Raw genomic sequence first — 14,060 nt, 5'->3', positions numbered from 1 at the left:
CGATACGGTAGGTAGGTAGGTAGGTAGGTAGCTAGGTATAGGTGTATATATATCTCTGCGGGTAAAACTCCCCACGTCATCGATTCGACGCAACCAATTAACTCCCGCGAAACCAACTGCTTTACGGACACTCCCCCTGATTACTTCAGTTATTACTCTCACGAAATTAGACCGGGTGATTCGATGTAGTCGTGTGCGCGTGCGAAGCCGAAATTTCACAGATGGAAATTACGTACCTGAGGAGCCGAATAACCTTACCTATACCGTAAGAATCTCAGGAAAGTGAACAACATAGGGAACGCATGAGCGCGAGAGAGAGCTTATGGAAGTTCCGTGAGTGCGAGACAGACAGACTGCCTGCCCCTCCGTTGCCTTCTAGTCCCCACTCCGCCAAATTGTAAACAGACCATCGCTAGAGCTGTGATCTAATTGTAAGTAAGCGCGTTCGGGTTGAGAGTGTTTTTCTCTCACAATTGATAAAACAAAAACCATTAGCATAAATATGATTGACTTTGTTCCTTTAAATATTAAAAAATTTTCAAAAAAGTTCCCAATTCAAAATGAAGGTTTTCTCATGAAAATATAATTTATTTTTTGTTAATGTAAATGTATTTAAATCTTTAATGATTCTAATTACAATTATTAATACTTATTATTCTTGATATCACAGACTTTTTTTTATTGATTTTCTTTAAACAGGCTATCACAGCTCTAGCGATGGTCTGTTTACAATTTGGCGGAGTGGGGACTCAAAGGCAACGGAGGGGCAGGCAGTCTGTCTGTCTCGCACTCACGGAACTTCCATAAGCTCTCTCTCGCGCTCATGAGTTCCCTATGTTGTTCACTTTCCTGAGATTCTTACGGTATACACGTATACGTATATTTATATCACGGGTTGAATGTAGATCATAGTATGCGCACTTAGCGTACACCTGTAGTTACAACGCGAACGATGACCGGCGTACAACGTACGTTAAATCGTGCTCAGAATCTAATCTAGCGAAAAAAACTTTACCTCGTTAAAATTCGCCGAAGAACTCGCTGCGGATCCGAGAGACGTTTTAGTCTTTCCCTTGTTCTCTCGTCGCACGAATCTGCAATCTATGCCGATAAAGCTCGTATAGGTCAATTATGAGGTGGAGGCGTGGAGGAGAAAAACGAGGTATAAAACTGGAGGCGAAGAATTAAGCGCATCGTTTGTAAAGCTTCGAAGATATATTATACGAATAGTATAACGTATTCTCCAAGTCGTGAAGCGAGAGCGTTCAAACTTTTTACCCGTCAGCATAATTTTCTTCCCTCACTCCGTTTCGTTTGTTAGCGAGCTCTTTTTTTTATTTTTTTCTGCTTTCTTTCCTTCTTTCTCTTCGTCGGTTCTTATTTTTCGTTTTTTTTTTTTCAATTTTTTTCAACGCTCGACCGTTAGCATTTTTTAACTCGCGCCACGGCGTCCGCGCGTTTAGCACGTCTCTGGGAAAATTTCTCTAACCGGTATACACACACGCCATGCGCCAGTTTGGTCCATCTTTACTATTTCCATTTGTTCGCCAGAGGAGAATAAATGAGGCGAAAAAAATAGAGGGAAATTTAGCGAGGCGGGTTGAAAATTATGGACGTAATTATATCCGGAGCGAGTATAGAAATTTCCGAGCTCAACAAATTCGAGAACAGTGAGGAGGAGAGGAATTGAATTCGTCGCGGGGGTGGAGAGGAGAACCGGTTACACGTCCATCTCTTCACGAGGTGGGCGTCGATCTCGAGCACATCGGGATAAAGAAAATCCCCCAACATTGACCACGCGACGTAACTTAATCCCTGAAGGCAATATAAACGAAATAGCCGCTTCTGCCGAAAGCTCGCGCTACCTACCCCGCTTTATATTGATATCCTCGATTTGCAATAAAAGTAGAGGAAAAAAAAAAAAACAAACCGTACATAAAGGTATACGTCTATACGTGTGTACGGTTGCTTCTTAACGACGCGGAAGTATATATACATTTTCGGAGTACAACTCGCTGGGCGGAATATAAATGGGAAAAGGTAGGTAGAGTACGGTGTATAGGAGGAAACCGTGAGATGGACGCGACGAGAAAAAACGGTGAAAATAAAAGTGGAAGACCGAAACGTGTGGGGGTGAATGAAGAAAAAAAAAAAAAAAACCGTACGAAGAAAATGTTAGGAAAAAAGCAATGGGTACGCAAGCGAACGTCCGATAACGACTCTTGAATAACTCATAGGGCGAAGAACGAGTGATTTCGAGGGGTGGCGGCAAGCGCCCCACCCGTTGTTGTCGATTTCTACGAACACGAACACCGAAACCGAACACGGAACACCTGCGGCAACACATGTCGCGTTTCACCGGGTGGTCTCCCCCCTCCCCCCCCCCCTTTCCCCCCGCACGTCTACACCGAAAAAGAAAGAGGAGAGGAGAGGAGAGGGCCGGAGTCCATCGCGCTATCCGCAGCCCATCGACCGCCGTCCACGCCCAAGTGCTTCTTCTCCGCTCTACCCCCAACCCCCTTTTTCTCATCCTACCCATCGTCGCGCGTATATTGGGCTGCGAAACTCGGAAGCGTTCGTCCGTGACGTCATTTGTCAATCGACGCCTCTTCGCGCGAGACTCTGACCAGCTCGACCCCACTCGACCGGATACCGAGCATTTCCTCGACAGAATCTAGCCGTTCGACGGAACCGGCTTTGCCGCAGGAACCGACGAACGCTACGTACTTGTTAGCGCGAACCGCCGTACGACGCCGTTACACTCCCCGCGCAACCCTCGAGACGAATACCGAGTGACCCTCGCCGTGTCCCACCCCCCACCCCCGAATTTCGTACCTTTCGCTTCGAGCGTCTTTCGAAAGAAACGTTCGTTCGGCGGACGACGCTGATTACCCCCATGCACCACTTTGAGGTTTTCCGTTAAAGACGCGGGAACTTTCCGCCGGTCCGAAAGCGAAAGAAGTTCAGCCTCGCGTAGCGCGAAAGCTTCAAAAATTGCAGAGGCGACACCGAGAATCCCCGCGAGCTTTCTTCTCCGCTACGCGGCATACCGTGGAAAGTAGTCGATATCGAGTTCCTACCGGTAGCTAGCTACCTATGCCGTCGCCCCTCAAACTTTTCAGGCTGCATCTCGTATCCCGCACCACCTGTGTGTAACGGAAAGAATTTCAGTTGAAACTTCGACGGAGTATATCTGCAGCCACGTTGTACCGGTTCGTCCATAAATATTGAATATCCTCCGAGTGTTTGCATATATATATTTATACGTCGTGCTCAATTTTGGTTAAAAAAAAAAAAAAAAAACGAAAGGAAGAAGGTTACACTTTCTTTCTGGGAATCCCATCACGTTCTCCACCGCGCACTCAGACGCCGAAACGTCGAATCGAAGAGTATTCATCTTCGCCTCGAGAATTCACCCCCCGGTTCGTTTATTTGATCCTTTTTTTTTTAGCTCACTTTCTTTACCCCCCTCCCCGCGTCGTTTCGTTAGAAACGGAAAACTCAGGCGCCACAGGCAGAAAAACTACGCGATTACGCGGTAACCGAAGCAAGCCGAGAGAAAATGAATCCGCGGATAGCGTAGACTCGAAGGGAAAGCGGTAAATTCGGCAATTTTTCTTCGGCTTCCGTTGGGAGGATTCCGTATGAGGAAGATCGAATTCGCCGTGAGGTAAAGGTACTACGTACGTCCGGTTGATACCCGTCCACAGCTTTTTACCACCCCTCGCGCGTTGTTTGTCGACATTCCAACGACCCTGTGCGGTGGATAGTTTCGATCTATCGCCCCGATCGCCGAGCTTTTTGCGAGCTCAAAGTAACCGATGGAATGCCGGTGAAAAGTTTGAACGGTTCGAAGCAGTATTCGGGGGGGAAGGGGAAAGGGGGAATCCCCGACCGCGAAAATTCGCGGCGACGAGTCGCGAGATGAGTGGAAGGAAAGCGAAGGTACCGACGGGGTGATGTATGTGTACGGGTATATACATACATGTAGTTGGGTTATACACGTTACGGAGGAACATGGACTAATTCTAGCGTGTAATTAACCATCTCTAACCGTTCCTGCTATCTACCAACGACCGCTACAATTTACGGCTAAGCTCCCGCGAGCATTCTAGGAAAAAGGGGGATCGGTACCGGGGGGCGGGGGGGGAGGAGGAGGAGGAGGAGGGGGAGGGGGCGAGAAGAGGAAAAGGGGAAGATGGAGTTGGAGGATACCGCGCGCGGGTGAGCCTGATATGCCGTGGATAAATGGTCCCGAGAACAAGCCAAAATCGTACCGAGACCGTTCCCATATTATACCGATTCATTTTACCCACGACTAAATTTCCCTCGATATTATTATAGTTATTCGCCAGAAGCGAAATTCGTTACACGTCTACATTGGTGTACGAATATACCTCGCGTTATGCATAGTTTTGTCGGTGTACATGTGACGCATACCTTCACCTGCTATGTACGTACCATATACTATAGTTTAAACGGCCGCCAGTGAAAGCGCAAAGTTTTGCCACTATCTATATCATTATCTATATCATCCGTATTCTCAACCGTTGCACCCCGAGTCCCATACGTACGTATGTGTACGTAGTAAATAGTCGCTGCACCGATATATAGTATACATTTCTCTGCCTGTTATTCGCACGTATGCAAAAGATAAGTTCCGTACGAATAAATTTTACATACCTATGCAACGGACTATAACTTTGAAGCGCATTACTAAATTGGCCAAAGGCCAATCAGTTGATCAGTTTACTGCGCAGCAAAGAGGGAAACGAGAATAATAAAATAAAAGTGAACGGTGGAATTCCGTAGTGTTCGCTTTTCTGTGAGATTATTTTTTCTTTTTTTCTTATTTTTTTTCTCTCGAAATGCGGCAGAAAAATTTGTTGAAAATTTTATACCATCCCGCAATGTATGCGCGATAAAACTTTCGATTCGAGGATCGCAAAATTGGCCGTTGAAAATAGTTTTAATCTCACGTTGAATAAATAAGACTAAATCCAATCAGAAGTTCGTAAATCGATCAATATTTAACGTGTATCTATATACGAGCTTTTCCACCGATCGGTTCCTCGAGGATCGCAGACTGCTAACTTTCATAGTTTTTATACACTAACCGGGTAGAAGTTATTAAGCAGCTATAGTCGTACATCCGCTTATTGACTCCCCTCATTGGGTGGACTTATGGTGAGGAGCTCGCTGAATAATGAGTTCCTGTTCCGAAACATTGATACGATTTATTGTTTTTTAATTATATCGTATATAATGATTAAATTGAAAATTGCAAAGCCGAAAGAACGCCGAGCTTGAAGTCTTATGTTTTTCTGAAAATTCGAGCCGGAATTTCACTTTCTTTTCATACGGTTTCCGATGGTATTTTTGAATGTTTTACATCTCAAGATTCCGAATTCACAAGTTAAATTGATCTATCTATAAAATTGATCGAGTTATCGCCAATTTTTCACTTTTTGGAGCAGAAAAATTGAGATATCTCGATGGGAAAAATTTGTCGCTCAATTTGAACAACGGATTCGTGTTCCTGAGGTCAAAATACATAATAATATTCGATTGATTTTGAAAATACTTAATTTTTGGTCCAAAAATCGAAAAAATCCAAAGGGATACCCCTTCAAATTTTCGCGATTTTGGACCAAAAAAAAATATTTCATTTTATATGCCATTCTTATGTATTTTCATCTCAGGAATTCAAATTTAAAAGTTAAATTAGTCTATCTGTAAAATTGATCGAGTTATCGCCAATTTTTCGCTTTTTGACGCAGAAAAATCGAGATATCTCGATGGGAAAAATTCTTAGCTCAATTTCGACAACGGATTCGTGTTTCTGAGGGCAAAATACATAAGAAAAGTGCCATACGATCAATTTTAAAAAATAAAAATTTTTGGTCAAAATTTGAGATTTTTCCAAGGGGTACCCCTTACGATTTTTTCAAATTTTGGCCAAAAATTTTTATTTTTTAAAATTGATCGCATGGCACTTTTCTTACGTATTTTGACCTCAGGAACACGAATCCGTTGTCCAAATTGAGCTACGATTTTTTCCCTTCGAGATATCCTCAAATTTGTACCAAAAAATGCGAAAAAATGAGGATAACTCGGTCATTTTTGAAGATAGACCAATTTTTCTTCTGGATTCGGATTCCTGAGCTCAAATTACATGAAGATAGACTAAAAGCTCAATTTTTTATTTTTGACCCCAAAAAGCTGAAAATTGGCGATAACTCGGTCAATTTTAGAGATAGATTAATTTTTCTTCCAGATTCGGATTCCTGAGGCCAAAATACGTTAGAAAAGCATATTAAACCGAATTAAAAAAATGATTTATTTTTTGCTCAAAAATCGAATTTTTTTTGGGTCTTCAAGAGTAATCTTACGTATAATCAGCTCCGAAATCCAAATCTGAAAGCCAAAATCATCTTCTCGTGCAATCGATCGAGTAATCATCAATTATTTGCTGTTGGGAGCAGAAAAATTGTAAGACATATCGAGTGGTTTTAGTCGTAGACCCACTTTGGTTCGTCGCAATCCATGCCAAGGGTCGAAATATTCGAATTTTTCGGTCTACGAGGGAGCCCGAGCTTTGCTGGAGTCAGGTAGCCACGGGCGCGCGGTTTGTTGTGGGGCGTCACCTCTGCTCAGCCCCGAAGGTGACGACTCACAACAAAGCGCTACGCTGCTGGCCACGCTGACTCCAGCAAAGCTCGGGCTCCCTCGCAGACCGAGAAACCCCTTGGAGTTTTTTCAATTTTGGGGTAAAAAATCAACATTTTTTGTCTTGGGTTCCCTATGCTATTCTCATGTATTTTGATCTCAGGAATCCGAATCCGCAAGCCAAATTGATCTATCTCTAAAATTGATCGAGTTATCGTCAACTCATCGCTCTGAAGTGTGAAGTAAAATCGATGAAGTCCAGAAGGATCGATTTACCAAATTCTACGAATGATTCAAAGAGAAAAAAAAAAGAAACAGTTTTCGCAAAACTCGTTCGGTGTGGAATCGAAATCGCAATAAATTGATCCCAGGGTACCAGCCCGAACGTGGTGAGGAAAAGAAAACAAAAAATTGCCTTTTTTTTTCATCTCACCGTCAGCGGAGCGCCCAGCCGGGATATAGGTTACAGATACAGCATTTTGAAATTCGTGGGGATATATTTTTTCCCGGGATCAGGGCGGCGGTTGACCCTCTCAACGCCTTCTCCCCGAAACCCTCCGTATAAAGCCAAGCGGGGGATTTACATTTTTGAGGCGACGCCTATCGCGATAGGATTTTGATACAACTCCGATATCACGGGCGAGTGAAATCCTCGGACAATCCCTGTCGCTAAATGGTTATTCCACCGACGTAATTCTCGTACCCCCCACCCCTCCCCCCGAATCTTATATTATTCGTTTTATTTTAAGTGGCCGTTACTCCCACGCTCAGTTTCGTACGCATATAGGTTGTTACCGCGCATACACAGCCACGTAGCCTACATCGCTGCCTACGGAGTCTTTAGGGAAATATTCTTCTTAAGGGAATAAAGTAAGTTACCCCGAGGTTAATACGCCTCGTGATACGGACGCGTTATTTCATTCTAAAGCGCCCATTATTCGAGGTTGGTATACGCGTCTTTAGGGTGAATCCCTCGGGAAAATAATGGCTCTATGCAAATAGTGTGTATGCAAGAACAAGAAAGCTACCTAACCACCACCACCACCACCACCACCACCACCACGCCGGCAGCTACACCGTCTACTAGTTACCCTGACGTCGCGGCCGCGCGCCGGTTATACCCGACACTGGTGTGTATAACTTACTCTCAAGATTACCCGACCTTCTTTTGTAATTTCCAACGACAAAACTGCGCTCCTCTACACTTCCCTCGAAATTCAACCGACCCGCGTGGCTGTACCACCTATACGCGCACATCCACCGTCTACCCTCCTTTTTTATACCGTCTTCCGGTTTCCCACGTTTCCTGCACACTTCCTTCCTGCCTTCCACCTTCTTTATACAGAGCGCGAAAAAACACACGAGATTTTTCCATCATCATCTCGGACTTGGATTTCCGAATTTCACCGCTTCTTCCTGTTTCCTCGTTCCTCGTTCCTCTTCTTTTATCCGCTCATTTATTCCCGCTTGACGAGTCGATTCTTCGTTCGACTTCCTCCCGGCTGTTCGTTATTCGATTTATAACCGCGTGGTGCGAAACGGATGTGTACATTACATACACCACCCCCCCCTCCTATGTACGGAAGTATCTAATATCTGGATTCCAATCGCTAAAACTAGAGGAAATGCGGTTCGATTGGCTTTCGCGATTCTTCTTTTCGCGTAACTTTATACACCCGTATACATTTCCACCTTTTGTTCGTGTGCGTGTGTGTGCGCTGTATATATGTATCGTACAACCGTATTCGTATATACATATACATAACACAACAACTTTTCCCATTTAAACTTTTCCGCCGGTTGTAATAAGTATAATAAAAATGATTAGATATTGAAGTCGCGGAAACAGCAGCAGCAGCAGCAGCACCAGGAACCGGGTCCGAGCTTTTCCCGTTCCTCCGTACAGCTGTAACCTCCGTCTATACATCCGTATAAACGGTTGAAAAAGAAGTGAAAATAATTATACCTCGCGCGGTCGAGAGAAACGGGGAAGGAAGTAACTGTACGTAAGGAGGTTTGAAATATATCGGTGGAAACTTACCGACCAGATATTAAATAATAAATAAATAAAACGAAGCGATCGCCGCCGAAATATATTCGCGGTATAGAGATAGCGAAACGCAGCGATGAGGGAACGATCGTTACCCACGCGATATTTATTGTTCGGCAATAACGGGCCATTTATTTCAACAAACTAATATCAACGCTCCCAGGTGTAGGCGGAGTAACAAGGGAGGTAGTACAGGGGTAGGGAAGCCGGCACTACTCTCCCGGATAATTATACGAAAATCGTGCAATTAACGGCGATCGCGATAAAAGCTCTGCAAAATCCGAGAGGCTGGAGTCCCACGAGTCATGTGATCACCCGTCGAGGGGGCGGGGGTGGGGGGGGGGGGGGGTGCGGGACGAGGAGTCGCAGCAGCAATATTGAAGGGTATTTCAACCCCCCCCTTCTACGGGCTAGCGAAACCCGCGCAGATTCGTTAGCCGGCGTAGTCGCTGCATCGTATTAAAAACGCGAATCAAGAGTTCGGCGTGTAGAGGGGGGGAGGGAAAAGTGGAGGGTGTGCGGGCGAGCGGGAAATAGAAGGAAGAAAAAAAGAACCTCGAATAAAATAACGGGAAATAAAAAATTGCGCCGTTTGAAGGGCTCGCGCGTGGGTAAGTACCGCTGTTTTTTTTTTTCATTTTTTTTTCTATTTCTACCCTGGGCAACATATTTTAGCAAGAGACTACTTGAATATTCCATACGAGCTTCTCGCTCGACGTAGGCGTAGGTATAGGTAACGCGGTACAACGGGGATCTTTTCTACCCCGTCGTATCACGTACGGGGCGACGCACCGACGCCTATACAGCGTCGTCTGCATTCCGGCTGTTAATCCGTGCGAAACTACGTCTCACGTTTTTCCCGAGTTATACGCGTATAATTCCAGCGTACGGCGTACGATACTGTTGTGAGTGAGACGCGGCTGTGCGAGCCGAAATTGCTGTTGACGAGATGAAAAAGCAATTACCCCTCGTGGTATTTTATTGCGATTGAATTTTCGGGGAATTTATCCGGCCGAAAACTTATATCATCGTCGAAGGAATTCGCGATACGTCGCGCTCAGCTCGGCGTCAGGCAAATTTTGCAATTCAATTTTATTGCAAATTGGATAAAACCGGGGAAACTGAGTTTCTATCCTTCCCCCCCCCCTCGCCATTCTCCTACCCTATCCTCGACGTGCACCCTCTACGTTACTTTGAACCACCGGAAGCTGAGAGTAACTAACCCTGACTTGTTAGAAAAATACCCGATAAATATCTTCTGCGTCGCTCGCGGTTCTTTCATTTTTTTTTTTTTTTTTTTTCCATTTCTGTTCGTCAAAAAACGCGAGAAACACATTCTCGGATGTATCTCGCTCGGATCTATAGAGAGGGATATTTTTTATCGTGTGAAATATTACAAGATTTATTCATCCGTGCAGTTGAAATGCGAAGGAAAGTTATAAAATTCCGAATAAAGAAAATAGAAGAGAAGAAGAAAGAGAAAAAAGAAAAAAAAACGAAGAAAATGAATAAAATAAGAGTTTCGGATTATCCGTTTCTCGGCAGCGTGTACACGCCTACATCTTCGACGTACTTTCGGCGCGTGAAAAAATAATGATCGTCGTCGTTGGGCGGCGCGGTGTATATTATATCTTCTCACACGTATGTATATATACATATACATATATACAGTCGGAGGGTTTTCTCTGTAGTCGGGATCTCGTCGCGCGTCGACCGCAAATGCGTTTCCGTGTTTAAATTTCACCCTCCTATTCCGCGTCGGAGACGCGACCGCTTTCCGCCCGTCCGCCCGTCCGCGCATACCTTACATACCCTACAGGCCCGAGCAACCCCAATTGCAATTTCTGCCGCCGGTGTTGCCGCCGAGAGCGACGCGCGCAGATTAAGCATCTTAATCACCCGACGATGAAACTGAAAATTGCGCGAGACCGCCCAGACGGAATAAATGAAAAATTACCCCCAAACGGAACGAAGGATTAAATTGAAGAACGAGTATTCCCGAACGAATTGCCCGGAATCCGACGTAGAGAAAAAAATTATAAATTTCCAATTTTAAATCCGAGACTCGATCCTACAGCGGAGCTGATTTAAACGTTTCCAAATTTTTGGCGCGATCTCCGATACGTCTAGAAAGTTCTCACGGGGCTTATATCAACGCTCGCTGTGTACGCGGTACGTGGGAACAATTCCGGAGTCCTGGAAGCTGAAAGATCGCGAAACGGAGGGAAATGTTGGCTCTTACTCCACAGGTAAAGTAGATACGAGAGAGCCACATCCCGTACTTTATACACACACACACACGCGGAAGTCTGGCTTCTCGCAATACCTAATTAAGGGAACAAACTTCTCTTCAATACTTGGAAACCAACTTTGGTTTGCTGAACAGCAAGGGAAACTGCTGACGAATTCACGTCTTAGATGCACTCGGATCGTTACCCGTATATATATATATATATGTATGCACGTATATATCCGTAGCTATATAGCCAATGTGCATGGGTATATTTGCATCAACCTAGACACGTAGTTCGAGCAAGAGGTGAATCCCATTTACGAGATCCGCGTATATGTATACGCCGGGTATAATACGAGCCGAACGGAACGGAACGAAGCTTATTTGTCTCTCCCGCATAGCGCTCTACTCTCGAGGGTGCAATGTGCTGAGGAAAAGACATTTCAGAACAACGATGAAACGCTTTTACTTTTTATTTATTTCATCTTATTTTATATCCTAACAAAAGCATCCGCAGTTTACGGTGATTTGCGGTACGTTTACGTGCATCCGGCTTTTTCGGAACCAGACGGACGCAACCCGCACTCCTGTGCAAGGATCTGTTCCTAAAAATTTGCTCTCGATTACGGGAAACACCGCTGATCGAAGACTTGAATTTTTTCAATGATAAAAAATCACCGAACCTTTGTACAGGGCTGTAAACGACGTTGCATATCCACATGTACGAAAACACACGCAGATGTTTAGCAGCGATTGGTCCCCCGTTATCGGATCGCTCTTTATTCCGGTAAATCTGCATGCGATGTAGTTTGCGTCCTTGTCCAGGATTCGCCAAGAACGGGAGTAGCGTAATATGTGCCTAGAATCTAGGCAAAGGGCCCGACTACAAATTTCACTCAAAGGTGATGATCGTCCTAATAATAAGGGTAATTATTGCTGTTATTACGATGATCCCAATGGAATGGAAAGGAATCTGCTCGCACCAGACCCCTACGTGCCCCGTAATCTCATCCATATTGCTGTTTAACCGACGCCGTTAAAACAATTGAGGGAGGATGAGGTGTAATCGCGCCCTCAGGATGATAAACGGTTCGGAGATCACGATATCGAAAGCGCTCTAACAATACGATTAGTGTGGGTGTTCTTTTTTTTTGTCTTTTGATTTTTCAACGCATTCTTCGCCGGTTGCACAGACATACGGATTCGTGCTTCGCTCGTTTGTACGTAGGTATTATATTCGGACGGGGTGGTTAGCCCCTTAGATCAAAGTCCTGACATTCCATTATAGAGGATTCTATTCCCCAGATATAGGTGGAGGTTCTCCAATTATGTCTATAACGTATATACCTAACCCGCTTGGTTCCTCCTACCCGGCATTACGAAAGTAATTTTGAACGTAGGGGTGCTGGCTGATGCTGATGCTGCCGCCGCCGCCGCCGCCGCCGGTTTTGCCTTCTGCTACTTTGTATATCCGCCGTACGTACGTGTACATACCGAGCGGTGTAGCCAAGTAACCCGAGAGAAGGAGAATCCGAGATCTAAAACTAGTTTGAAAATTAGTTTTGTGACGGCGAGTCAAGTTCCAAAATTAGATTTTAACAAACTATACGTATACGTGTACGGGGGGTATCCCACCGCCGGTGCCTCCGGAAAATAGTTTGAAAACGCAGTCCCTTCCGCAGAGGTATTCATTTTCACACCGGTACTTGCAATCCGTATGACCGTTTGCGCGGAATAATAATACCCGCAATTATTACACCGGACGAGAGAAAAATGATAATTGAAAACACAAATATTGATTTCGACTCTTTTTATTTCTGTTTCAGATTGGACGACGAGAAACTCGACCTGATAAACGTAAGTGTTGAATTCGCATTCGCATTTCTTCTTTCATTCGTCATATTACGTGATACGTGATGGCTAGTGAAAAATAAAGTGACGAATGTGTTGCGCGGGTTCGGAGTAACCCGAGAGGGGCCCCCAATTTCTTCCGAAGGTGGAGGAGGTATACGCTTGTAAAACCCCTAAAAGGTTCGTCAGAGGTCGAAGAAACGGGATACGCCTGACGTCGCGACGCCGACGATCCTCCTTCCGTTTATATATATATATATATATACCTTATCCCCTCGCCTAGCCCTCTCAGGACTGACCTCTTTGCCCTTACGTAGCTAGCCCTTTTAGCCCCCCTTTCAACTCCCCGCGACCCTAATAGCCACCGACCCGCTAGTTTTTTAGGGAACCCTAATGGCGACCCACTCCCATCGAGTTAACTTCCCGCTGACCGTCGACTCCACATACAAAACCACCCCCGACGCGCTCTCTCGCTGCAAAGCTCACACGCTTTATAATAACAAGTTACAAGCCATGTTACGCGGCGTTTTACGTCAACTTTGCCAGATTGTTATCGCCACCGTTTTCTTCTTCAATTTCGCATTTTTTCTTGTCATTTTTTCGAAAAGGTCCGACGAGTAAACTCCGTTTACAAAAAAATACGAATCGAATGAGTGGGAAGAAAAAAAATAAGAATATTACAAAACAAAAGCAAAGAATCTTTTCAAAACTCTTCACCGAATAAAAAGGCGTCTCAAAAACCGAGCAATTATTCTATCTTTTTTTTTTCTCCTCTCATCGCCAGCTATACCGAACTATAGAAAACTACCCATAGGGACAGGGACGCGTGATTTACTATACATAAAAGAGCACTATACACGGTAATAAAATCGCGAGGGTGAGTTGTGGCGATAAAATGCAACGTCACCGCAAGAACCTGAAGAGAATATTCAACCGGTGCTTGAATCTTGCAAGTTTTAGCTGCAATCAACGCGAAACCTAGGCGAGTTATATAACCACCGCGTTGCACTCGGGGGGGTGGGGGTGGGGGTAGGGGGCTTAAATGGGAAGAGATGGAAGAAAAAGGGGCGGAAGGAGGGGGGGGGTGGAAGGTGGAAGGTGGAAGGGAAGAGCTAATACCGCGCACTGGGAAACTAACAACGGCGTTTAAATTCATTTCTGCCCATTAAGCCCGCAACTCTCAAACTGCACTTGAACTCATTTCTCTTGTGCATCACGTTCGCCAGCTGTAAGGCTCGCCTCTTCTCTCCTTCTACT

General features: G+C 44.9%; 1 protein-coding gene across 3 annotated transcripts in view; it reads left to right on the top strand.

The window, feature by feature from the left end:
* The window catches only part of LOC105693328 (leishmanolysin-like peptidase), a 197,484-nt gene that overhangs the window by 146,349 nt on the left and 37,075 nt on the right, over window positions 1–14,060 (top strand). For all 3 annotated transcript variants that reach the window (XM_048660240.1, XM_048660241.1, XM_048660242.1), the window contains exon 3: window positions 12,779–12,809. In XM_048660240.1, the coding sequence (XP_048516197.1) occupies window positions 12,779–12,809 (31 nt within the window). The remainder of the gene's footprint in view (window positions 1–12,778; window positions 12,810–14,060) is intronic.

Source organism: Athalia rosae, chromosome 1 (genome assembly GCF_917208135.1).
Source record: "Athalia rosae chromosome 1, iyAthRosa1.1, whole genome shotgun sequence".
In the NCBI taxonomy this organism is placed as follows: Eukaryota; Metazoa; Arthropoda; class Insecta; order Hymenoptera; family Athaliidae; genus Athalia; species Athalia rosae.
The sequence above is the reverse complement of the archived record's forward strand: the minus strand, read 5'-3'. Positions and strand labels throughout refer to the sequence as shown.